Below are 27,681 nucleotides of genomic sequence, written 5' to 3' on the forward strand. Positions count from 1 at the left end.
GTCCACAATGTGTAGTTTCTTGCTCATGCAGATTCCCTATAGGCCAAGAAAGCTTTTACATGACGTGCATGAACAATCAGCAGCCTGAAAGGGGACATTTAGACAATCACAGGCTAAGATGTAGATTTGGGTCAGTCCAAAGTTGGCCATTCGCTGATGAAAATTCGACCAGTTCAGCAGAGACTGGCTCTATTTCTATCAGTGTGGCCATCCCTGCTCAACAGAAGTCGATAGTTTGAGCAACTCCTGTTGAATGGACATGCTGGATAACTTTTATTGATCAGCAGCTGCAGCCGCTGATTGCTGTATTCTTAAAACTAAAGAACTGGGGGGGGGGGGGATTCCTCCACCCACCTCATTTGTGTGGATGGAACCAGTTAGGTTTTTTTTTTTCTCTGCATTCAGTAACATGAACAGTGTATGGCCAGCACCACACTACTGACACCATTCACCTTTCATCCACTGAACACTGCCCACTATAGATCGCCATCAAGGAAGGCTGGATAAACCGCAGCCCAGTGCTTCCCAAGGAACAGCTAGTTTCATGATCATCATATATGTAAACCTATATGCATACATACTGTACACCCATACATACATACAAAAATAATTCAGTCAACACAGAAAGAATATACTTTTTAGGAATAATCAGTTGTAAATGGTTTTATTCTGGTTGTTTTTTCCATTTTAGAAAATCAACATTTCTGCTATATTAAAAATAGATCATCATTCGTACATTATAAAAGTAATTACAGTATTTTTAGTTAATGTAATTACTACAGTACATTGTACAGTGATATTTCATAAACATTCACTTTAGTGCTTTTAATAAATACCGAACAATTACCTTAAAGTCCAATTGAACATTTTTATTACTGTAATTTACCTGTTTTTTTTTTTACACTCTTATATAACTGGTAGCCCTATGTGAAGGCTGTGTTTACTCACAAGCGAATGCACAGGTGTTGCATGCAACGCAGTGTAGGCAATCCCATTCAGGTCAATTAGGACGCAGCTGCAGGACGAACACAGCCGCTGCTTACAATATGATAGCCATGTGGGTTCAGGTGCATGGCACCAAACATACATCTGCGTTTTGGGACCATGCATTTGCACAGATTTTAAATTGGAAGCAGCTGATGTGTCTATGCAGTGCCTGCACCCCAACTGATATGAATGGGACGCCTGCATGCATCTAGGTGTGGGAAAACACAGCCCTCACACGGGTGTACACTGTAGTATGCCCATGTTAATGAGGCCATAAATGCTGCAGTAATCTGGAGAGTCAGGCTGCCCAGCTCTCCTGCTATCCAATGTTCCCCACCTCCCCCCCGAACGGTGCATTATTTAACACTGCTCAGGTAGTAAGAGGGGTTTGCTATGGGGCTTCTGTTGGATTGCAGGAACGCAGGGCTGCTGCTTTGTGTGAGAGAGCCGGGGTCAGACAATTGAAATATCGGCACTTTCCAATTAAATAAAGAGTAAAAAAAAAATTTAAAAATAATAATTACTGTATATGCAGCTTGTCTGACTTATGCCCCGTACACACGGTCGGACATTGATCGGACATTCCGACAACAAAATCCTAGGATTTTTTCCGACGGATGTTGGCTCAAACTTGTCTTGCATACACACGGTCACACAAAGTTGCCGGAAAATCCGATCATTCTGAACGCGGTGACGTAAAACACGTACGTCGGGACTATAAACGGGGCAGTAGCCAATAGCTTTCATCTCTATTTATTCTGAGCATGCGTGGCACTTTGTGCGTTGGATTTGTGTACACACGATCGGAAATTCCGACAACGGATTTTGTTGTCGGAAAATTTTATATCCTGCTCTCAAACTTTGTGTGTCGGAAAATCCGATGGAAAATGTGTGATGGAGCCTACACACGGTCAGAATTTCCGACAACAAGGTCCTATCACACATTTTCCGTCGGAAAATCCGACCGTGTGTACGGGGCATTACAGTAACAAATTGTGGGCATTCAACAGAGATTTACAGTGTACATATGGCCAAATATTTTAAAGTTTTGGATGGAGTAGGGAAGGGTTGTAAACCTAATTTTTTTCTGTATTTTGGCAACAAATGTCACCAGTTGTACCCAAAGCAAAGGTCCACATTGGAAGTTTTCCGCTTTATTTTCATTACGTGACAACTCAAAAGACCTGACAGAGGGTCTAACACTTCCCTATTCCATCACTATATATATATAAAAAAGTGGTCTCAAAATAATTATTATTTTTCTTGCAGTGTAAGGCACGTTGGGAAAAAAAACAAAGCATGCAGCTTTCTGTATCTTCTTTAATTCAGATATCAAAAACTTGCCATCACCCTCTGGCAGTTAAGTATGAGCAGTAAGGCCCCTTTTCACAATGGCTTTCCGATCAGGACCGCCTGTCAGTTTTTCTGATCGGAGCCTCCTTTCACTCCTATGGAGCGCTGGATGTCAGCGGTGACATGTCCGCTGACACCCGCTGCTATCTGATCCTGTCTGTGAAATCCAGACGGATGGAGACCCTATTTTCCACCCGTCTGTCAGATCAAATGAAAACGGACAGGTGGTCCATATTCATCTCATCTCCCCATAGAGAAGAGCGGCGCTCTGACAGGTCCGTCTCTGCACAGTGAGCGGAGACGGACCTGTCATCTGCCTGCTCAGAGGGGGATCAGCGGAGTTATCCCCCGCTGAGCAAGCAGAATCAGCTGGACGGATCGCCCGTGTGAAAGGACCCTAACTGAACAAAGCTCATACTTCCTATCAGGCATTAACATTCTGAAAGAACTGTCTAAGTCCTTAACAACAAATCAGCTTCCAACAAATGTGAATGGAATCCAATTTGTTGATTAGTCCAGCACTGACAGTTGTTCTTTCATACACCAATAAATAAGGCCTATAATGGGTACCTCCTTGCATATTCATTCTTTTATCAAACATACCATACCGCTGTACATACTGGCAATTATAAGACATCTAACATTAAAGGATAAGTGCAATTTAATACAAAGTGCATTTATCCTTTTTGCCCTGACCAAAATCAACCAACTCTACTAACCTTACAGTGATAATTCCGCTGTTTGTTTACAACCGTCGCACAAGTCTTCAGTGTCCTGGCCTCGCATTACAGCCCCATTGACTTCTATAGGACTGTGAGGCTGGAGATGAAGGGAGATGGAAGGAACCAGCCCTGAAGAAGTCTATGGGGCTGTAATGCACAGATGTGGCCAGGATGTAAACAAACACCAGCAACCACGGCTGTCAGATCCGAGTATGAAGATGGGTTAGTTTACATCAGGGCAAAGAGGAAGGGGAGGGAGGGGGGAGATGCACATAAAAGGTTTTAAATGCAGAGAATGCATTAAGGTAAAATACCTTTAGCCTTTGCAATCACTTTAACCACTTAAGGACCGCCCCACCCAGATATACTGAGGCGGGGCGGCCCTCCTGCACGAAATCACGTATAGGTACAGGATTTCGTGCAGTGGGTCTGGGGCGCACACCGCCAGCGACACGCTCCCGCTGTGATTGGACGCAGTGGGTGGCAATCAGCAGGCCACCCGCGATCGTTCACAGAAGAGGCAGAACGGAGTTCTGCCTATTTAAACAAGGCAGACCGCCGTTTGTGAAGGAGGAAGATGGAGATCTTGTGTTTCTGCTAAGCAAAAACACGGATCTCTGTGTTCCTCCAGTCACAGGATTCCCCCCCCCCCCCCCAGTTAGAAAGCATTATCTAGGAGCACACTTAACCCTTTGATGGCCCCTAATGTTAACCCCTTCCCTGCCAGTGTCATTAGTACAGTTACAGTGTATGTTATTTAGCACTGATCACTGCATTAGTGTCACTGGTCCCCAAAAAGTGTCAGGTGTCTGATCTGTCCGCCACAATCCCGCTAAAAATCGATGATCACCGCCATTACTAGTAATAAATAAATAAATAAAAATTCCATAAAAATATCCTCTAGTTTGTAGACGCTATAACTTTTGCACAAACTAATCAATATACGCTTATTGCGTTTTGTTTTTTTTTACCAAAAAATATCTAGCAGAATACATATTGGCCTAAACTAATGAAGAAATTAGATTTTTTTACATTTTTTTAATTGGATATGTTTTATAGCAGAAAGTAAAAAATCTAGTTTTTTTCCCCATTATTGTCGCTCTTTTTTTTGTTTATAGCCCAAAAAAGAAAAACTGATCAAATACCACCAAAAGAAATCTCTATTTCAGGGGAAAAAAAGGACATCAATTTTATTTGGGTACAGCGTCGCACGACTGCGCAATTGTCAGTTAAAGAAACACAGTGCTGCCGTATCGCAAAAAATGGCCTGGTCACGAAAGGGGGGGGGGGGTTGTTGGGGTAAACCTTCTGGGGGGCTGAAGTGGTTCAGGTAAATGCTTAATGTATAGGGGGGAAAAAACGCGCTTATTAAAAATGATATGATAAATAAAATCCAATAGATCAAAAAAGAGCAGCAACTCTCATGTGTGATATCCCTAAAGGATCAATAAGTATAAAAACAGAGTCGCGCTTAGACATTTAGTGAAGCATACTATTCATACACATATCAACATAATATTGAAAAAAATTATATGTAAGGAAGACGCTCTTCCATTTTTAAACAACTGTGTGTTGGATCTTACACTATGTGGAGCATCTTTTTTCTGAGTGGGATATCCCTGAGTCTATGAAAACGAGAGAGTGTCTGCAGGATTCTGGTTTACCGAGCATCCCAAAGGCCTTGGCGGGGTAAAACAGTCACAGGCGTTTTTGACCTTTTGCAGGTCAGATCTATCTGGTAAGCGGTAAGCAGACATCCTTCCTTGGGTGATGGTCGCATGCGGTGTTGATGTTATATGGGACTTGGAATAACTGGAATATCCTATGAACTGTGATTTAAGGATCTTAGTGTATGAGGTTTCTATTTTTGCACCATCCTTTGTCCTGCACCTGCCTCTCTTTACCCCACGAGACTGTGTCTAATTGGATGCTCATCCTCTCTTGTGAAAATTCACTGTTAAATGCTTAATGTGTCTGAGATTATTTTTAGTCTCACAGATGGTTTCACTGCTCCCACTACAAGAAGTGAAGGCCCAGGAAAACAAAATTTAGAGTTCACTAAAACCCGTTATTTCAGGTCTTAGAAGGCACTGGTAGGTTCAATTTAATATCCTTTGCTATTGCACCTCAGTAGTTTAAAGCTATGCATCTTTGCAAAAGGCAGGAATCTCTTCTGCAGCTGGATTTCCCAACCGCTTTATTCTATGTACACTAGCGAGAATCCTTCAGAGGACAGTAACACCCCTGAGGTTAGGGTTGTCTAATCATAAGAGTCCATGAAAGATGCACTAGAATGTCAAAAGTATGTGGACACCTTTTCAAAATGATTGAGTCCAGGTGTTTAACGTGAACAGTACTGATACAGCGTACAAATAGATTTTAGACAATCGTGCATTTCCAACCTTGTGGTAACAATCGGGAGGAGGTCATTTTCTGTTCCAGCATGACTGTGCCCCTCTGCACAAAGCCAGATCCATAAAGACATGGTTTGAGGAGCTTGGTGTGAAGGCACTTAAGTGGCCTAAAGCAGAGCCCTGACCTCAGTCCTAATGAACAGGAACACCAACTGTGAGACAAAAATTCGGAGGAAATTAGTACTAAATTGAGAACAAATTCACACAGACACACAATAAAAGCATGGAGTGGAGGCTGTTACAGCCACAAAGGTAAAGTGCGGTATCTTCATATTAATGCCTATGGTTAGAGTTTTGGCAGTGTTGGGGTTTAACAAGGTCATTAAAGTGGTTCTAAAGGCAGAAGTTTTTTTTTAATCTTAATGCATTCTATGCATTAAAATAAAAAACCTTATGTATGCAGCACCCCCCCACAGCCCCCCTAATACTAACCTGAGCCTCCTCCAATCCAGCGATGTTACACAAGAGACTTGGCTGACTGGCACTCTCCCTCCTGATTGGCTGAGACAGCAGCGGAGCTCGGTCAGTGAGCCAATGAGGAAAGAGGGAGCGGGGCCGCAGTTCTGTGTCTAAATGGACACAGAGCAGCGGCCCAGCTCGGATGCCCCCATAGCAAGCTGCTTGCTGTGGGGGCGCTCAGCAGGGGGGGAAGTGCCAGATGCGCCAAAGAGGGACCCAAGAAGAAGAGGATCTGGGCTGCTCTGTGCAAAACCACTGCACAGAGTAGGCAAGTATAAAAAAAAATCTTTTTTCCATTTAAAAATAATAAACAAGACTTTAGTATCACTTTAAGTGTAATAGTAAGGTGTTCCCAAATTTGTGGCCACATAGGAAGCTAGCCTATGATTCAACTTGCTAGCAATCATTTAGAACTGAAACATATGTTTTGTGGAAGTTGTTTTTTTTAAGTGTTACCCTTTACAATTACAAAGAAAATAATTTAAAACACACAGAAAATTAGCAAACATTTTGGTAACTTTAAACTAGTAACTTCAAGTAGTTCAAACCTTGTAGTAACAAAATAAAATCACTCATTTGAGGCAAAGCAATTAAAGATAAAGCCCCAATAACCAAAACACAATATGTAAGGAGCAGCAGTGCTAAACAATTATTGCTCTTGTGCTAGTGCTAAAATTAAGGCTTCTCTCAATGTTACTGGTAAGTGATCCCATGCAAGGTGACTGACAAAGCACCTTTGAACATTAAGACCTTAGTGCTACTATGAAACAGTCTAGCTTGATATACATGTCAATGCAATGATAGCCTCAGCACATTACAGCTGTACTCAGAAAGGCACATTTAGAAGTAGGAAAGTTATAGAATAGAAGCCTGCACAGGTACAGAGGTCTCCAATTTACTCACAGTAAAGTGGTTGCAGCAAAGGCCCAGTCTGGCCTTTTCAGCTCCTGCTCTATACTGCCCATGTCAACTACACGCAATGACGTCAAAACATTTTAAAGCACATTCTGTCTCTCAATTTTATTTCTCATTTGTCACATGCACCCCTGATGTAGACTACAATAGGTCAGGAAGCCAGTCCAAAGCATTGATTGGCAGCAGATGCTGGATTAAATAAATGCATATAGACAAGAAGTTATTGGGAAAAAAAAAAAAGGATGGATAATATGCGAGAACAGTATTTCATAAAAGAACATGGCAGTTGTTTATGATATACTGTACACAGAGCAAATTAAATGTCATCCAGTTATTGTTTACATCTCCTTTAACCTAGGTTCATACAGCTATGCAGTAACCAGCGCAATTCCAGTTCCCACATCGCATCTCTCCCACAAGCAGTTCACACTGCCGTCTGCGAACCGCTGCGGGTGCCAATACAAAGTTAATGACACCCCCAGATCGATTCACAGATCGCAGTGTGAACTGTGAATTCGGACAGGAATCAGATCGCATGGGTGTGAACACCCATGCAATCCAATTCCAGTGCGGGAAAAAAAAGTCCCTGTACCTTTTTTTGCAAATCCAATGCGAGTTCAGCCATACAAACTGTATGACTGAACTCCCATTGCACAGACATCGCATGTGATCAGCACAAAAATGTGGGTGAGAATCGCATGTGATGTCTGTGTTTGTATATGTGTGAACCCAGGCTTTAGGATGAAATAATAGAAGTACTCAACATAAAATACTTTCCTTAAGAGTCCACTGAGGGACAGAGAAAGTCTTAAATCTTTGGGTTATACTTTCACCCAAATGAAGATTAGCTAAAAAAAAAAAAAAAAAACTGTAGGCCAGCCCAGGGTATTATCTCTTTTACTACTGACATGCCTTAGTTTTGTAGGAAAGCAGTACATGATCTTAAATCTTGGAGGGATGGAACCTGTGTCCCTTAATGGACTTGAAGAAATGGATTTTACACAGAAAGTTTTAAACTTTTGTGATGTCCGAAAGCAGTCCACATGTTGCTCAGCCCACATGTGTGGGCTGAGCAACGACAAACAATCTCTAACAGGCCCAACGTAATGATAAGAACTAGGGCCTAGCTGCAACTTAAACAGCTGCCTAAAAGGACCTTATGCCTGAAGTCGGTAAATCATGAGGCAGAAAGGCCCACCTGGTTGAACTTATGGAACGTGTGAACAGAAGACCAGGTGGCAGCCTTGCAGGTCTGGGAAACAGAGGCTTGAAAAGTCCAAAAGGTGCTCACAGCTCTAGTGAAGTAAGCCTTTACAGTAACTAATCCTTGAGACCATAACGATGGTCTGTCTGCCACCTGGAGATGGTGGAACAAGAAGCACCCTTCCAGGCTCATGTGGAACGACAAATGAGAATCAGTCTATCGGAAAGAAGCAGTGACTGAGAGATAGATTTGCATAGCCTGAACCACATCAAGACAACAGAATTTCCTATTGATAAACTGGAGCCTGACAAAAGGACTGATCAACAATGTCCTGGTTAAGGTGAAAGGCAGAGACTTACCATGACAAGATGGAAGTTCTGGCCTGCAACACCACCTTGTCCCCACGTAGAAGCGCTGTCCGGATGAATCCAATGGAGGGCCCTTCAAAAAGGTTGGTCCAAAGCTGAAGGGACAGCCAAATAGCCCAAAGCTCCAAGATTTTTAATCTGGTGAAAAGATTTCTCTGACTACCAAGTCCCCTGTACCAACAAGATGCCCATGACTCCCATCCCAGCCCAAAAAGCTGGCATCCATCCATCCATCCATCATAAGAATCTTCCAAAAGATGCAAAAAAGGACTTCCCCGACGCCACAGCTGGATTACAGAGCCATGAAACCAGGGGTAGCTTGTCCAGGACCAGACTAAATTTCTTTACAATGGCTGAAGATGGTGTTGCAGATGTCTAGAGTGAAATTAGGCAAAGAGAAAAGCCTTGAAGAAGGCTACTATCAGTCCACAGTTTCTCATACAAAAGCAAAGAATTGGATGTCTTCGATTTTGAAGGGTTCAAGCTTGACACGGGAAAGGCTAAAGCCACTCCTGAAGAAGGAACACTGTGGCCTGAGACGTGTCCAGGACTGCACCAAGCAATGTTTCAGTTCTAGCAACGATTTTTTAAAAGTTCGGGATCCACCTGAACCTTTGCATTGTCTGGATATGTAGATACAATGTCCGACAAAACACTTGCGGACTGTTCCCCCACAATGGGGATATCCCGAGAACAAAATTGGAGCCAGCACTTTGTTGTACACACAAGGTGTAGTAGATAAGCCAAAGATTATACCCATGAACTGGTAGTATGGTAGTGTAGTGGCCCTGCAGCATACCACAGAAAAGGTTGGTGCTCTGGAAAGATGGGTACATGCAAGTAAGCATCTTTTATGTCCATAAAAAGCCAGAAAGTCTCCCTTGTGAAAGGGGCCAATGAGAGAGCTTGTGGATTTCAACTGGGAATTTTGGGCCTGAATGCAAATATCTGGGGCTTTAGGGTCTAAGATAGGGCAGATGTCCCCTTTTTGGTTTTTGAACATTTAACAACTTGGAAAAAACAAAATAAATGGGGAATTATTTAATTTAGGTGTTTTAGACTAAATATTGATTGGTCTTAGTACCTTCTTTTTCTAGGTTGGGGTTTAGCAGTGAGAAAACAAGGAGGGGCAGGGGAAAAAAACTTGACTTTGTAGCCCTGGGACATTACCTATTGAACTAAGGCATCTGCAATGCAGGCTGTCCAAGTATCTTAAAATGTTAACCGCCACTGTGAAAAGTGTGTGTGGGGGTGGGGGAGGGGTACACTCTCTTGTGAGGAAGGCTTGTCTGAAGATTTGGCCAACTTGGAATGCTAAATTTGCAGGTGATTGGACGGCCTTGCCACGTTAAAGGAGTGGAGAAATTAAAGGGATGCTTCTTGATGTTCAGAGAGAAAGATGATTTGACAGTCTACTTCTGAGGCTTCTTCCACTGGGGAAGATGAGTGCTTATCCCACCAGTAACATATTTAATGAGAACATCTACAACTAGAGGTACTGTCCTTGAAGGCCATACGGTTCAAACGCTTCTTACAAGGCAGTTCCACAGTCCGTACGCATATGTACTGACATGAGACATATGCAAGAAATTAGCCAGGAGGCTTTCAGTAAGCCATCACAACTGAAATTAACTCCACAGCAATCTGCTCCATGCGTTGAACGAGCAGAGGATCCAGCAACCAAAGAAAATGAAGAAACTCCTGATGCTGAGCCCAACCAGTGTACTCACACAGGGCAAGCCCTGAGGCAAAGCCAGCAGCTCTGTGTCTGGAAAGCAGTCCACAGTCAAAGCGGACCTTCAGTCATTTTTTCAACTTTCCATCTATTAAATCTTCTGCCCTTGTTGTTTTAACTTTGGAAAGGTAAAACATTTTTTTCTGCCAGTAAAAACCTTATACAGCCCACTTCCTGTTTCTTGTCTGGTAAAAAGTCTTGGCTTATGACATCATGCACAGCTCTCACTCTCTGAGAGTTTGCCATGAATGGAGGGGGGATGAGTCATAAAGGGTGCAATGAGAGATGGCTGCAGATCTGGAGGTGTGTCTGTGTAAATCCAGGAAGTGAACAGGCAGCAGCTTCAGCTGCCCACAGTTAAAATGGTTGCAGCCAGACTTTTTTTTTTTTTTTTTTTTAACAGAAGGAAAGGTTGCAGCCAGACTCAGTGGAGGGAGATTTCTGAAGCATATTTAGCAAGTACAGAATCACAGTATATATGAAATAATATGCAAAGTGGTTGGAGGGAAGCTTCAGAATGGCAAAGATGTTTTTATTACAAATTATGTGAGCAGACTGCAGTTCTTCTTTAATTTACCCAGCCTGGAAAACACCCCACATGGAACCCAGTGCCGGAAAGTCATTTCTAGGCTAGCCCCACAACATCCAGTCCAATGTGCTCTGTATACAGTATGGTCCAAAAGCCAGGCTGAGGACAACCATGTTGGATAGCTGAAATTTGGAGGTAAAACCTCCAGCAGCAGTGTAGAGAAGAAAAAATTTGTAGAAAAATGAAAAAAGTATTTAATACAACAGAGCGTATGAAAGGATGCCGATCCTCCTAAGACACTAGCAAAAAACTGAGGCGAGCTGGTAATTGAACGGGTAATACTCTGGGATAAACTACATTTTTTTGTTTGTCAGTGTCCAACCCTTCTGTAGGCGGCAGCATAATTCAAAGGTTAAGACTTCTTATGTCCTTCAATGGACGAGAAAAAAAAAAATGGTTGCATACCAACAGTGCTTTGGGAAGAAAGTGGTTAAGTGTTATATAGAGTGATTCATGTAGAAATAACAGTACATGTATACACGTCTTCAAAAAGAGTAGAGCAAAGGGAGGCTCCATTCTAAACAGTACATACAGCAGCAACCTAATACCTAGACGTGTTTCATGCTGTTGCACTTAGTCGAAAGGCCTTGCAAAACTGGAGAGTCGGCAATCAAAATAGTGTAGTTGCATGTGGCAGCGGTCTTTGTGTCTCTGTTCTAGAAATAACAGTAACTGCTACCTTTAGGCATTCTATTAAAAGCATTGGTGTTGAGTGAATGACATCCTCTGGTCAGCAGGAAGAGGCAAGCCATTTGCACAGAACCTGAGGATCTGGAAGACCACAGCTATCACTGTAGTAGCACCTACTAGTACAAATGATTTCCAGCTGCCCCAACTGTCCATCAGTTATAAGATTTGTATTTTTACAATGTGCCAAGATGGACCAAAGTAAGTATGCAATACAAATAATGGAGCTGAGCTTTAAGCAGCTCAGGTTCTCCTTCTTACCTGATGCTGATGGGCGCACTGTCTGAAAAAGAATAATCAGTAGGCAGTGGGAAGAAGCTGCAAAATCTCTCTTTAAGCACTGATTAACTGATTCCCTGTCTCAAGCCCAGCACATGGGTCAGTTTTTTTTTTTTTTCAGCCTGCTGGGTTGAACGAAAAAAAAAAAAAAAAAAAACCTGAGGAGCTTGCTCTACTAATAATCCGATAGTAGTTCAGCAATCTTCCTGCTGAGTTTTTGTATTCTGACATGGGGATTGCAACAGAAGCCACGGTGGGCATTTCAGTTGCTGGTCTGCAGGATGCCCAGTGCAGAACATACAGGAAATGGGCACAGGATAGACTTGCACTTACTGTGCTGCACTGAAGTCCCAAATTCAGTTTTTAGCACACACGCTATTAGCATTGTTTGCAAGTTTTTCCTATGTTTGTGTGGGTTTACTCAGTCTTCCTTCTGCAACCAAGGGAGCGAGGAGAGATAGACAGAGTACATTATTATAGGGACATTCGATCGTAAGCTCCTTTCAGAGAAGGCTGAAGTAAATGGTCCATGTACTCTGTAAAACAGGATATAAATACTGAAAGTGATAACATTAGTTAACTTGCAAACAACTTACATTAGGAAGGTACAAAACTAGCATTAATCTGATTGGAAAATTTAAGGATATCTAAAGTCATATCTTCTTTGTAGGTTCAGACGGGAGTAGGGAGGGGTAAAACCACTTATGGTTTTTTTTTTTTTTCCGTTTTTTTGTGTCACATTGGGGAGATTCCCTTTCACTCCAATAGACACATTAGAAACAGCAAGCCAGTTGTAACCGCAACAAATGTCCCAATTGAAAGACTCATCCCCCCTTCTTGTTCTGTTGACAACATAAAATTTAGAATTTTCCCTCACTTTAGGTCTCAATAACAGTGGCTATAGGGAAAAATTGGGAGGGTGAGAATCCCCAGTGGGGACACAGACAGCAGTACAAATTTGACAGAGTTCTAACCCCTCTATCCAATTAAAAATAAGTCAGGGCTTTAGACATACTTAAGTATTTCAGCACATCTTGAAATATCATTTAGTGAAAGACTGCTGGAGCTGTAGACTGTAAAGCTCACAATACATGTTACAATCTGACTGTACAACCTCCTTTAAACCTACCAACAACTCTGTAGTGTAAGGGCCTGCCTGACTGATACAAATTGAATAGTTTAGGTAGGTGCTCATATAACATGCTTTAGGTAAATCTAAAGGAAACTGTGCAGTCAGATAGTAACATGTATGGGAATAAAAAGCAGAACCCCAGGTATGGATTTTATTGTATAGTTATATTGGTCAAGCACGGACTAATGTAAGCATACATAGTCTATACCTGTGGGACTACTGTTGCTGTGGAAGTGGGGAATCACTGTAGTGGTTGCTGCTGTCTTCCAGGTCCCATGCTGAGCGGCTGCCCTGATGCGTAATAACCACAGCGGGTCACTTGCTTGGCACAGTCTCCATTCGCAACAGAGAAGACATTGTACTAATTGGGAAAAATGCAAGGCATTCTGTGAACAAGCGAGCGACCACCTGTGTTTACTATGCAGCCACTCAGCACAGGACCCGGAAAACAGCGGTGATCACTGTAAAACGGCTACTAGTGATTTTCTGCTTTCACAGTGGTCCCACGGGTATGGTATATGGATACCTTCATTAGTCAAAGCTGGACCAATATAACTATGCAATAAACTCTATACCTGGAGTTAAGCTTAAAGATTACCAGGTAATTCATATTTAAAGCCAACAGAACAAGTTATTTCCATTAAAGTCAATAGCTGATGATTAGTGTACACAATAATAATGGGGTGATCACTTCAAGATCTGAATTGCTACCCTTCATGTTAAACTGAGAAGATAAAGTCCACTGCAATTCCAGACATGAAGTCTAATCAGTGCATATAGAACTATTTTGGAGCACAGGACCCTACAGACAATGGTGAGCAACCTAACCACCAAATGCATGAGGTGCTCTTAAGACATAAGGTTATTATTAGTTCCAGATGAATAGAACAGGTTAAACGATGGTCTGGGTGACAGAATGCACAGACCCTCCCCGGTCAGAGGACAGAGAGCGGTTACTCATCTCCTGCTTGAGCTCTTCCAATTTCTTCTGTAGCTCCGCTCGCTTGACAAGCAAGTCCTTACACTGACTCTTGACAGCATCCTACAAGAAATAACCAGGTGCTCAGTGGCTGGGTTTCCAAGAAATATAGTACAAGGAGATAACAAAACCTATATATACACATGCAGTAAACCAACCAAAACAAAGGCTAATGCACTATTATTTGGTGTATTTTATATAATGGAAAAAATAAGCCATATAATGAAGCATGTGTAATACTGTAGTGAGGGCACCCTGTCCATATTTATCAGTGACCTCATTGTAGAAAGCACAAGATCCAAATGTTTCCTAAAGTCAGCAACCAGTCTTTCTATTCTGGCTCTAAAAATATTTTCCTTTGCAGAATGTTCCTAGTTCAGAAATAGGCTCAGGATATCTAGCAAACACTAAATTTCTGACATCTTCCTACACGTGTTAAAAAAAAAGTATATATTAAAAATTAAAAAAGTAAATATATATATATATATATATATATATATATATATATATATATATGTACACACACACACATATATATATATATATACACATACTCACACACATATAGATATATCTATATCTATAAGCTTTTTTTATTTCCAGCATGACTTCCCCAATGCACGAAGTCGGGTTCATAAAGACATGGTTTGGTGTGGAGAAACTCGAGTGGCCTACACAGATTCCAAACCTCAACCTTACTGGACATCTTTGGGATGCATTGGAATGCCTATTGTGAGTTAGGTCTTCATCAGTACCAAACCTCACAAATATTTTTTTTGCTGACCGCCAACACACTCCAAAATCTTCTGGAATACATTTGCAAAAAAGTGGAAGCTATTGTAGGTACAAAAGGAGGCCAACTCCATATTAATGTCTGTGGCTTTGGAATGGGATGTTTAATAAGTTCATAGGGCCAGGCATCCACAAACTTTTAGGGAAAATAGGATTTATTTTTTTTTGTCATACTTACCTGTAAAATCCTTTTCTTTGAATACACACCGTTGGGCTAATATTCATTACCTACTGGGTTATACGCCATCTCTAGGTGAATGGACGCTGGTAGACAGGAAGTCCGCCCCTATATAACCCCTCCCATACAGGAAGTACTTCAGTTTTGTAGCAACACTGAATCCTCAAAAGAGGGGAGGGACCTCTGTGTCCTGTGATGTATGGGATTTTACTGGCAAGCATGACGAAAAAAATACTATTTTCTTTATCATACATCACGGGACACAGAGTTAGGCTAATATTCATTACCTACTGGGACATCCCAGAGCAATATCCTTGAGGGGAGGGAGACACCCTGCCAAACAAAAATAGCCATCAGACTTTAAACGGCAGCCAGTAGTACACTACAGCCAAAAGGCGAATCTTCGGCTGCTCTAACATCTACCTGATAAAATCGCGTGCACGTATGCACTGAAGACCAGGTAGCAGCCTTACAAATCTGAGCCACAGATACTTGATGCCGAAAAAAGCCCAGGAGGTTCCTACACCCCTGGTAGAATGCGCTCTCACCCTAAAGGGAGGAGCCTTACGTTTCAGACCAAAGGCCTGAATGACCAACTGGCAGACCCAATTGGCAATGGAAGCTTTGGAAGTTGCCTGCCCCTTCTGGTAAAACAAAAAAGGAGTCTGATCCTCAAATTTCCACAGATCTAGACAAATAAACTCTGACTGCCCGAACGACGTCCAAGGAATGCAGTTATCTCTCTTCCGCCAAACGAGGCTGAGAGAAAAAAGCCAGGCAAAACAATGTCCTGATTTAAATGAAAGGCCGACACCACCTTTGGCAAGAAGGATGAAATAGGATGCAACACCACCTTGTCGTGGTGAAGAATTAGGTATGATTATAAAAGTGATTCCGCGCTACAGTGTAAAAGTGTAATATCAAATAAAATAATCATTCAATTAATAGATCATTAAAGCGTCAAAGCTTACTAAATGGTTAAATTAGTGTACATAGTGTTAAAAATAAAAAGTATATATTCAAACAAAGCCAGGGCAGGTGATTTAGAGTATGTTCAGTCTCTTGACCACATTATCAAAAAGATAAAAAGTTTTTATCCACAAACAGTATTATAAAGAAGGGATTTGAATGTCTGATAAGATGCACAAGTAGGGGTTAAAAAAAAAAAAAAAAGGGGGTTGAAAAAAGCCCACAAGTATTGGTCACAGAGCCCTCACCTTCATACACTGTTCAAAACTGCATATATTGGTGATCTAAAGTCCGTTGTTTGACGTTATTTCAACTTCCACCACTAGGGGGTCCTCCGTGCCAACATAAGTGAAATTGCAATTAGCCAAAGTGTCAGCATATAACCATAAATATAAATGTCATCCGTTATATTTATTTCCACCACCAGGGGGTCCTCTCCTTCGTCCACCAAATCTCTCAGATATTACTGCACATCCAACGTCTTCTTATACCTCGTATCCTCCGCAAAACGGGGGGACGGCAGCAAACAAGGGTGGAAGAGAGAGAGAAAAAAAGCCCCAATAGTGTAGTAAGGTTAGAATACACAAATTTTATTATAAGGTTTAAAATGGACTCTTACAATGATAAAAAAGAAATGGGCATAAACAGTTGCTAAGGTGTCTGAGCACCGCTCTCACATCACTTCCTGGTATCGCTCAGTCTCTACGGCCACTCCCTACGCGTTACGTCATCACGTGACTTCTTCCCTACATGAAAGGGCCACCAATTCCGACACCCTTCTAGCCGAGGTGATGGCCATCAGGAAGGCTAGCTTGCGTGACAGCATTTACTTGATAGGCTCAAATTGTTGTTTCTGTAACACAGACAGCACCAAGTTCAAGTCCGAAAGACACATAGGTGACCTAATAGGGGGTAGCAAATGAGTTGCCCCATGCATAAAGGTTGGGACCAGTGAATGGGATGCTAAAGGCCTTTGGACGGCCGAAATCTGACCTCCGATTGTACTCAAAGCAAATCTGATTTCTACAGCCGACTGTAGAATAGAGTGAGAATTCTCCCAATCAAGTATTTCCGAGGATGCCATTTTCTGGCTTCACACTAAGCCTCCCAGACCTTATAATAGATAATAGATGTTCCTAGTGACCACTTTCCTAGCATCCACTAGGGTAGACACCACTAGTCCCGAGATGACACGATCCTTCAGCACCCTGGCTTCAATAACCATGCCTATCAAATTTAGAGACTGTAAATTGGGGTGGAATATAGGACCTTGAGATAGTAGATCGAGGCAGCGTGGAAGCATCCATGGCCCGGCTGTTGCCAATCTCACAATCTCCAGGAACGACTGGAACCCCCTCTCACCGAATCCTGCGCAACAAAATGTGGAAGGAGAGGGATCGGGGTAAAGCATAAACCAGGGAGTAATGGCTCCATGGAGCTACCAGATCATCTGGTCCGATTGCCAGGGGATCCCTTGTTCGGGACACAAACTAGTTTGTTGTTGAACCTGGATGCCAAAAGATTGACATCTGGCCATCCCCAATGCTGGCAAATTTCCTGGAACACCCTCGGGTGTAGGGACCATTCCCCCTTGCAGATCTGCTGGCGGCTGAGATAATCTGCCTTCCAGTTCTCTACCCCTGGGATATGAACCGCCGACGGGTTCAAATAAAACCCTGCGTCTCTTTTGGATACAGGAACCTATATAAATCACTCTCATTATGATCTAGTGCCTGAAACAATAAATTTCTCTTTGGAGGATCCGCGGGAACGCTGGGTCTCAGAAACCTCTGAGGGGGAGCTTGTAACCGCGGGATACTGTCGAGGTGACCCACTCGTCGTGAACCATTGTTCTCCAAATGTCCGCAAAGTGCAGTAGCCTTCCCCCCCACCCGATAGAGTGGGGGCGTTTCCTCAAAAGGAGGGCTTGGTGCCAGGTTTAGAAGAGTTTTGGACCCAGGGTTTCTTCTGGCCCTGTGACTTGCCCCCCGGCTCTAGCGCCCTGTTGACAGTGGAACTGCCTTGGCGCTGAGACACCTGAAGAAGCGGTCCCTGAGGTTTTAAACGAGGGAGGTCTGGTCCTTCTCTTCACAGGAAGTAGAGAGCGCATCCCTCTGGAAATCTTTTGGACATATTTGTCCAAATCATCACCAAACGTTCCTCATGAAAGGGGAACCCTGCCAATAACTTCTTGCAAGGAAGCTCGGCTGACCAGTTCTTAAGCCACAAAAGTCTGCATATGTGTACAGACAGGAGAGCCAAACGAGAAACCTGCTGCATTGAATCCTTCAAGGCATCAACATCAAAACAAAACATTTGAGGTATATATTCTCTGCTTTCAGCAGGACCATCCTCCTGGTTAGGCCTGTCAGGCCGTCTGACCTGATTCCTCCATGGGATATAAAAGGGAAAACCTCTTAGGAAGAACGAAAATCCTGTCAGGATGTCCCCAATCAGCATACACCACCTGTTCCAATAGTGGGTGTAAGGGGAAAGCCTGTGCGGCCTGAGGAGGCCTCAGGGACCCCAAAGAGAACCAAGGGGGATCAGAAACCTCTGCAGGAGGCAACTTAAAGGCAAAATGAACCATCTCGGTAAGAGTCTGGATCAAAAGCCTTTGCGACTGAGAGGCTGATACCAACTAGACATCATCTGGCCCAGATTGCTCAGAAGCAGACTCATCTGCCAGGCCCTTCACAGAATCCTTGGCCTTTAGCTCTTCCCCATCCTTAACCCATTCCTGCTCCAAGATAGGAGGCTCAGAGGAGGGGGATCTGTCACGGTTCTTACCATCCTGCGAGATAGAGGCAATTATGCCAGCAATCCTGTCCTCTAACCCAGCTAGGGCTGAGGACAGGTCATCCCTGGTGATAAAGGCTGAAGCAGCAGCGTTGAATGTAGGCACCATACCATACCAGACAGGCACAGCGGCTCAGATTGCCCGGAAGCCTCTGGTCTTTCAGGGGATACAACACCAGGGTTTCAACTAGGCTCCTCAGGAGCTACTGACGACATAGATGTGCCCTTCCCTGTAGTGTTAGTCCTGCTCCACTTTTTTGAAGCCATTGCAAGCCACAAAAAAGGGAGTACCTGGGTTTAGTATTTACACACCCCAGAAGGAAGACCCTTTAATAGAGCTCAACAAGCCCCTATGTAACAATCCTGCTAAGCACCTTAGCCTGCCAAGCAACTCCTGGTCACTCACATGACCCGGGTAAGGAGAAATGAACCACTGAAAAATGACTGGTTCAGAGCCTGGTCTGTGTCCCACAGCTGTCCCCTGGAAGCACCGCATGTCTGCAATACTCAGCTTAAATAAGCTGGCTGTGCGCTGGGACTTCTGAGCATACATGCGTGGTCCCAGCAAATTGGCGTGGCAGTATTGGCATAGGACGCAAATCTGCGCACCAATATTAGGCTATGGCGCATGCGCAGCTTCATGTGCGCACAATGCCTGTGGAAAAGCTGCGTGCGCCATGGCCGCCAAACAGCCACGAACATTCGCGCACTTTGGTGAACCAAGATGCGCAATGGCGCACGCTCATGCGTGGACCAGCCATAAGAGAAAACAGCCAAGACAACAGGAAAAAAGGTACTCTTAGCAAACACCCACAGCTAGCCCAAACTCTCCCCCTGTGGTCACCGCACACAGGTGTCCAGCCTCTAGCTAGCTTGACATTGTTACAATCACAGGGGCACCCCACCATAAGTAAATAAGGGAGTTTCACTTACCCGACCGGGCGCAGGGCAGCCTTAGAAATGAAGAGCCCAATCTTCACCCATCACAGCGGGTTCCGTCACTTGGGGTCCTTCAAGGACTGGGTACCCTTTCATGTTTTAAGGTCCACTCCCTTGGATCTGTACAGCACCCTGCAGGAATGCCTTAGCTCTGTGGTGTCCAGGATTCCACTACACAGTGTCGAGCGCCCGAGGGTCGCATTAGAGGCAAAACCTCGCAGGATCCTTGCGTCTTCTTTGCAAGGCTCGGGTACCATTTAGGCATAAAAGCTTTTCTTCAAATGGATCCGATCGGTCAATGCCTTGATTCATTTAAGAACCGTTTTTGGCACTAAAGTCTTGGAGCTCCGACAGTTCAACAAACGTGCCCATCCACCTTGCAGACACTGGTAAAAAAAAACTGAAGTACTTCCTGTATGGGAGGGGTTATATAGGGGCAGACTTCCTGTCTAAGACTTTGTCTACCAGTGTCCATTCACATAGAGATGGCGTATAACCCAGTAGGTAATGAATATTAGCCTAACTCGGTGTTCTGTGATGTATGATAAGGAAATAGTATACCCTGTGCTAATCTTATCAAGAAACACTGCAAATGTTTTGTTAGATTGTTTGTTAAATGGTTTCAATGATAACAAAACCACCCAAACATGCAATTTGACAGGCGTTTTCTAAACTTTGCATAAGACCAAAAAAAATAGTACATACGTACATGCGGCTTAGTCCTTGGGTTCCACCTTATGTAATATTCTGCCCAGAGCTGCAGCTGCCTAGTGCTGGTCACCGGGTACAAGACGTGGTCAGAGTAATCCACAAACAGTGGATTAGTAAAGTCTTCAAGTTGGCTGTTAATGTATGACCACAAGGAGACAGACTCTTCCAGAACGGACTAAATTCAGACACAACAAAAGAAAATTAAGATGAATAACTGTGAGGTCCACATTTTAACTTAACGCTGAACTCTAGGCAAGCAGCTAAATACATACAGTTTAATGGTTTCAGTTGGCAAAGGATTTGTACAGGCAAGCACAGTGGCTAAGTGGTTAGCACTTCTACCTAGTAGTGCTAGGGTTGTCAGTTCGAATCCCAACCAGGTCACTACCTGCCTGGAGTTTGCATGTTTTCCCTGTGCCTGCATGGGTTTCCTCCGGGTACTCCAGTTTATTGACTCCTGTCTAAATTGGCCCTAGTATGTGTATGTACAGTATCTTACAAAAGTGAGTACACCCCTAAATATTTTATTATATCTTTTCATGTGACAACACTGAAGAAATTACACTTTGCTACAATGTAAAGTAGTGAGTGTACAGCTTGTATAACAGTGTAAATTTTCTGTCCCCTCAAAAAAACTCAACATACAGCCATTAATGTCTAATCCGCTGGCAACAAAAGTGAGTACACCCCTAAGTGAAAATGTCCAAATTGGGCCCAATTAAAGATTTTCCCTTCCCAATGTCATGTGTTACAAGGTCTCCGGTGTGAATGGGGAGCAGGTGTGTTAAATTTGGGGTTATTGCTCTCACTCTTTCATACTGGTCACTGGAAGTTCAACATGGCACCTCATGGCAAACAACTCTCTGAGGATCTGAAAAAAAAATGTTGCTCTACATAAAGATGGCCTAGGCTATAAGAAGATTGTCAAGACGCTGAAACTGAGCTGCAGCACGGTGGCCAAGACCATACAGCGGTTTGTTTACACACACAGATCCCCGTTCCTGCTCTGTCATGAGCGATCGTGGGTGGCCGGTGGGTATTACGGCCGCCGGGCGCGCTCATCGTCTCCTCAGTGATGCGGCGGCGCACGCACAACCTCTATACTTGCGGGAAGCTGAGGACGTCATATGACGCCCGCCCAGGATGGGAGATCCCATCTGCGGAGGTCATTTGACTATAACCGGGATGTAAAGTGGTTAATGGCTGCGTGTTGAGTTATTTTGAGGGGACAGCAAATTTACACTGTTATACAAGCTGTACACTCAGGGTGGATATAAATCAATGAGTTAAAAAAAAAAAAAACAGATTTTTTTGATTTGGACCGATTTTTTTGATCTGTATCAAATTTATTTTAATAAAATGCTTTTGGAGTGAAAAACTAAAAATCTGGTTTTCTATTTAAGATAAATTAATAATTTAGTTTATTCAGCATGAAATGGAGCTTTGTTGTGTAGCATGAGGCTGTATATGCTGCAATATTTACATTTTTGGTAAACTCATTCAATGAATCCAAGCTCTGCAAGCTGAGATAACATGCACTGCATTGATGTACAGTTTCACAGTAACAATGAGATAAACCAAAGTTCAGGAATATTCCTTTATCCCATTGTTTTGCAAATCTATGTACACTACAAACTGTATAATTGAATCGGTTCTTATATCGCTGTTTTACTGACCTGACAGCTTATTATTCTAAATAGGAAACCTTCATTTTGTTGGCAAATATTAAGGATTCAAACTACCAGCAAGAACGAGTCCTTGCATTTAAAGAGCACCTGTCATTTCAGATCCATCATGGCAGCGCCTGTTAACGGGCATTCACTCACCTGCTGCCGCCACGTACCTCACCTTGTTGTGTCACTGCCACATCACCAGCCGTCCCATTAAAGTGAATGGGACTGTCGGTAAGTCAACAGCGGGTCAGAGGAGGAGCCACTGCGGGACAGAGATGACAGTTGCTCTTTAAAAATTATGATCTAAATCAAGCCTTTTTACTAGTGATTTAAATCAAATCCACCCAAGAGGTACTTAAATTTGCCAATGTACATACAGTACTGTGCAAACGTTTTAGGGAAGGTGTGAAAAAATGCTATAAATCAAGAATGCTTTCAGAAATAGAAGTGGAAATAGTTTATGTTTATGAATTAACAAAATGGAAAGTAAATGAACACAAAAGAAATCCAAATCAAATCAATATTTGGTGTGACCACCCTTTGCCTTCAAAACAGCAGCAATTCTTCTAGGTAAAAATGCACCGAAATTTCGGCCGCTGAAAATTATCAGCCGAAAAAAGAGTTATTGGCATTTAGCCGATAGAGAAAAAGGTGCCGATAATAGCTCCGAAAACACACGCGATTTTACCGTGCTTACAGTGTGGTTTTTATAGGTCACGTGACTCAAAAATGGCAACAAATCTAACACAGGTGCGTTATTGATGCCCTCTTGCTGCATTTTTAATGCATTTTAACGAGGAGGTGCATTTTTGGTGCGTTTTTAACTGGCCAAAAATGCAGCAAGCAAGATTTTTAACACCACAACGGAAGTGCAACGCGGACCAGTGTGAAGACATACATAGAATTTAAAGGGATGCATTTTTCTTGAACTTTTCTTGCGCTAAAGGTGCAGATAATGACCGTCACTAAATTCATATTCATTTAAATTCATTATATTATTTTAAAAAAGTCGAATATAATACAATCATATATAAAAATATATATATATAATTTTAAAACTGTAATTTTCAGTTTCGGTCTCGGCCAAGTGAATCTTGAATTTTCATTTCGGTGCACCTTTACTTCTAGGTACACATACACACAGTTTTTGAAGGAACTCGGCAGGTAGGTTGTTCTAAACATCTTGGAGAACTAACCACAGATCTTCTGTGCATGTAGGCTGCCTCAGATCCTTCTGTCTCTTCATGTAATTTCAGACAGATTCGTTAATGTTGAAATCAGGGCTCTGTGGGGGTCAAACCATCACTTCCAGGACTCCTTGTTCTTCTTTACACTGAAGATAGTTCTTAACCAGTTGCCGACCGCCGCACGACGATGTACGTCGACAGAGCGGCACGGGCAGGCAAAAGGGCTTACCTGTACGTCCTTGCCTGCCCGCGGGTGGGGGGTCCGATCGGACCCCCCCCCCCGGTGCCTGCGGCGGTTGGCAAATCTCCCCCGGCGATCGGTGGTGAGGGGGAGGCCATCCATTCGTGGCCCCCCCCCCCCGCGATCGCTCCCAGCCAATGGGATCATTTCCCTGCCTCTGTATTGTACACAGAGGCAGAGGAAATGATGTCATCTCTCCTCGGCTCGGTATTTTCCGTTCCGGGCCGAGGAGAGAAGACTGTAATGTGAGTGCACAACACTACACACACACACACACACACACACACACAGTAGAACATGCCAGGCACATAAAACACCCCGATCCCCCCCCATCACCCCCCCCCCCCCCCCCGTCACCAACTGACACCAAGCAGGTTTTTTTTTTTTTTTTTCTGATTACTGTATTGGTGTCAGTTAGTGACAGTTACAGTGTTAGGGCAGTGAGTATTAGCCCCCTTTAGGTCTAGGATACCCCCCCTAACCCCCCCTAATAAAGTTTTAACCCCTTGATCACCCCCCGTCACCAGTGTCGCTAAGCGATCATTTTTCTGATCGCTGTATTAGTGTCGCTGGTGACGCTAGTTAAGGACGTAAATATTTAGGTTCGCCGTCAGCGTTTTATAGCGACAGGGACCCCCATATACTACCTAATAAATGTTTTAACCCCTTGATTGCCCCCTAGTTAACCCTTTCACCACTGATCACCGTATAACCGTTACGGGTGACGCTGGTTAGTTCGTTTATTTTTTATAGTGTCAGGGAACCCGCCGTTTATTACCGAATAAAGGTTTAGCCCCCCGATCGCCCGGCGGTGATATGCGTCGCCCCAGGCAGCGTCAGATTAGCGCCAGTACCGCTAACACCCACGCACGCAGCATACGCCTCCCTTAGTGGTATAGTATCTGAACGGATCAATATCTGATCCGATCAGATCTATACTAGCGTCCCCAGCAGTTTAGGGTTCCCAAAAACGCAGTGTTAGCGGGATCAGCCCAGATACCTGCTAGCACCTGCGCCCGGCCTAGCCCAGCCCACCCAAGTGCAGTATCGATCGATCACTGTCACTTACAAAACACTAAACGCATAACTGCAGCGTTTGCAGAGTCAGGCCTGATCCCTGCGATCGTTAACAGTTTTTTTGGTAGCGTTTTGGTGAACTGGCAAGCGCCAGCGGCCTAGTACACCCCGGTCGTTGTCAAACCAGCACTGCAGTAACACTTGGTGACGTGGCGAGTCCCATAAGTGCAGTTCAAGCTGGTGAGGTGGCAAGCACAAATAGTGTCCCGCTGCCACCAAAAAGACAAACACAGGCCCGTCGTGCCCATAATGCCCTTCCTGCTGCATTCGCCAATCCTAATTGGGAACCCACCACTTCTGCAGCGCCCGTACTTCCCCCATTCACATCCCCAACCAAATGCAGTCGGCTGCATGAGAGGCATTTTTATGTCCTCCCGAGTACCCCTACCCAACGAACCCCCCCAAAAAAGATGTCGTGTCTGCAGCAAGCGCGGATATAGGTGTGACACCCGCTATTATTGTCCCTCCTGTCCTGACAATCCTGGTCTTTGCATTGGTCAATGTTTTGAACGCTACCATTCACTAGTTGAGTATTAGCGTAGGGTACAGCATTGCACAGACTAGGACACACTTTCACAGGGTCTCCCAAGATGCCATCGCATTTTGAGAGACCCGAACCTGGAACCGGTTGCAGTTATAAAAGTTAGTTACAAAAAAAGTGTAAAAAAAAAAAAAAAAAAAAACACAAACAAAAATATAAAATAAAAAATAATAGTTGTCGTTTTATTGTTCTCTCTCTATTCTCTCTCTCTATTGTTCTGCTCTTTTTTACTGTATTCTATTCTGCAATGTTTTATTGTTATTATGTTTTATCATGTTTGCTTTTCAGGTATGCAATTTTTTATACTTTACCGTTTACTGTGCTTTATTGTTAACCATTTTTTTGTCTTCAGGTACACCATTCACGACTTTGAGTGGTTATACCAGAATGATGCTTGCAGGTTTAGGTATCTTGGTATCATTCTTTTCAGCCAGCGGTCGGCTTTCATGTAAAAGCAATCCTAGTGCCTAAATAGCCTCTAGACTGCTTTTACAAGCAGTGGGAGAGAATACCCCCCCCCCACCGTCTTCCGTGTTTTTCTCTGGCTCTCCTGTCTCAACAGGGAACCTGAGAATGCAGCCGGTGATTCAGCCAGCTGACCATAGAGCTGATCAGAGACCAGAGTGGCTCCAAACATCTCTATGGCCTAAGGAACCGGAAGCTACGAGCATTTTATGACTTAGATTTCGCCGGATGTAAATAGCGCCATTGGGAAATTGGGGAAGCATTTTATCACACCGATCTTGGTGTGGTCAGATGCTTTGAGGGCAGAGGAGAAATCTAGGGTCTAATAGACCCCAATTTTTTCAAAAAAGAGTACCTGTCACTACCTATTGCTATCATAGGGGATATTTACATTCCCTGAGATAACAATAAAAATGATTAAAAAAAAAAAAAAAAAAATGAAAGGAACAGTTTTAAAATAAGATAAAAAAGAAAAAAAATAATAAAGAAAAAAAAGAAAAAAAAAAAAAAGCACCCCTGTCCCCCCTGCTCTCGCGCTAAGGCGAACGCAAGCGTCGGTCTGGCGTCAAATGTAAACAGCAATTGCACCATGCATGTGAGGTATCACCGCGACGGTCAGATCGAGGGCAGTAATTTTAGCAGTAGACCTCCTCTGTAAATCTAAAGTAGTAACCTGTAAAGGCTTTTAAAGGCTTTTAAAAAAGTATTTATTTTGTTGCCACTGCACGTTTGTGCGCAATTGTAAAGCATGTCATGTTTGGTATCCATGTACTCGGCCTAAGATCATCTTTTTTATTTCATCAAACATTTGGGCAATATAGTGTGTTTTAGTGCATTAAAATGTAAAAAAGTGTGTTTTTTCCCCAAAAAATGCGTTTGAAAATCGCTGCGCAAATACTGTGTGAAAAAAAAAAAAAATGAAACACCCACCATTTTAATCTGTAGGGCATTTGCTTTAAAAAAATATATAATGTTTGGGGGTTCAAAGTAATTTTCTTGCAAAAAAAAATAATTTTTTCATGTAATCAAAAAGTGTCAGAAAGGGCTTTGTCTTCAGGTGGTTAGAAGAGTGGGTGATGTGTGACATAAGCTTCTAAATGTTGTGCATAAAATGCCAGGACAGTTCAAACCCCCCAAATGACCCCATTTTGGAAAGTAGACACCCCAAGCTATTTGCTGAGAGGCATGTCGAGTCCATGGAATATTTTATATTGTGACACAAGTTGCGGGAAAGAGACAAATTTTTTTTTTTTTTTTGCACAAAGTTGTCACTAAATGATATATTGCTCAAACATGCCATGGGAATATGTGAAATTACACCCCAAAATACATTCTGTTGCTTCTCCTGAGTACGGGGATACCACGTGTGAGACTTTTTGGGAGCCTAGCCGCGTATGGGACCCCGAAAACCAAGCACCGCCTTCAGGCTTTCTAAGGGCGTAAATTTTTGATTTCACTCTTCACTGCCTATCACAGTCTCGGAGGCCATGGAATGCCCAGGTGGCACAAAACCCCCCCAAATGACCCCATTTTGGAAAGTAGACACCCAAAGCTATTTGCTGAGAGGTATAGTGAGTATTTTGCAGACCTCACTTTTTGTCACAAAGTTTTGAAAATTAAAAAAAGAAAAAAAAAATTTTTTTTTTTGTCTTTCTTTATTTTCAAAAACAAATGAGAGCTGCAAAATACTCACCATGCCTCTCAGCAAATAGCTTGGGGTGTCTACTTTCCAAAATGGGGTCATTTGGGGAGGGGTTTGTGCCACCTGGGCATTCAATGGCCTCCGAAACTGTGATAGGCAGTGAAGAGTGAAATCAAAAATGTACACCCTTAGAAATCCTGAAGGCGGTGATTGGTTTTCGGGGCCCCGTACGCGGCTAGGCTCCTAAAAAGTCCCACACATGTGGTATCCCCGTACTCAAGAGAAGCAGCAGAATGTATTTTGGGGTGCAATTCCACATATGCCCATGACCTGTGTGAGCAATATATCATTTAGTGACAACTTTGTGCAAAAAATAAATAAATAAATAAATAAATAGTCACTTTCCCGCAACTTGTGTCAAAATATAAAATATTCCATGGACTCAACATGCCTCTCAGCAAATAGCTTGGGGTGTCTACTTTCCAAAATGGGGTCATTTGGGGGGGGGTTTGTGCCATCTGGGCATTTTATGGCCTTCAAAACTGTGATAGGTAGTGAGGAGTAAAATCAAAAATGTACGCCCTTAGAAATCCTGAAGGCAGTGATTGGTTTTCGGGGCCCCGTATGCGGCTAGGCTCCCAAAA

General features: G+C 43.2%; 1 protein-coding gene across 1 annotated transcript in view; it reads right to left on the reverse strand.

Annotated features, from left to right (window-relative positions):
* Window positions 1-632: 632 nt before the first annotated feature.
* Window positions 633-27,681, reverse strand: part of LOC141126957 (phosphatidylinositol-3,5-bisphosphate 3-phosphatase MTMR2-like) — a 90,924-nt gene continuing 63,875 nt past the window's right edge. The window contains exons 14-15 of the mRNA XM_073613042.1: window positions 20,210-20,386; window positions 633-13,886 (exon numbers count right to left, since the gene is read on the reverse strand). Coding sequence (XP_073469143.1) covers window positions 13,737-13,886; window positions 20,210-20,386 — 327 coding nt within the window. The 3' untranslated portion in view covers window positions 633-13,736. The remainder of the gene's footprint in view (window positions 13,887-20,209; window positions 20,387-27,681) is intronic.

Source organism: Aquarana catesbeiana, linkage group LG02 (genome assembly GCF_042186555.1).
Source record: "Aquarana catesbeiana isolate 2022-GZ linkage group LG02, ASM4218655v1, whole genome shotgun sequence".
NCBI classification, from domain to species: Eukaryota; Metazoa; Chordata; class Amphibia; order Anura; family Ranidae; genus Aquarana; species Aquarana catesbeiana.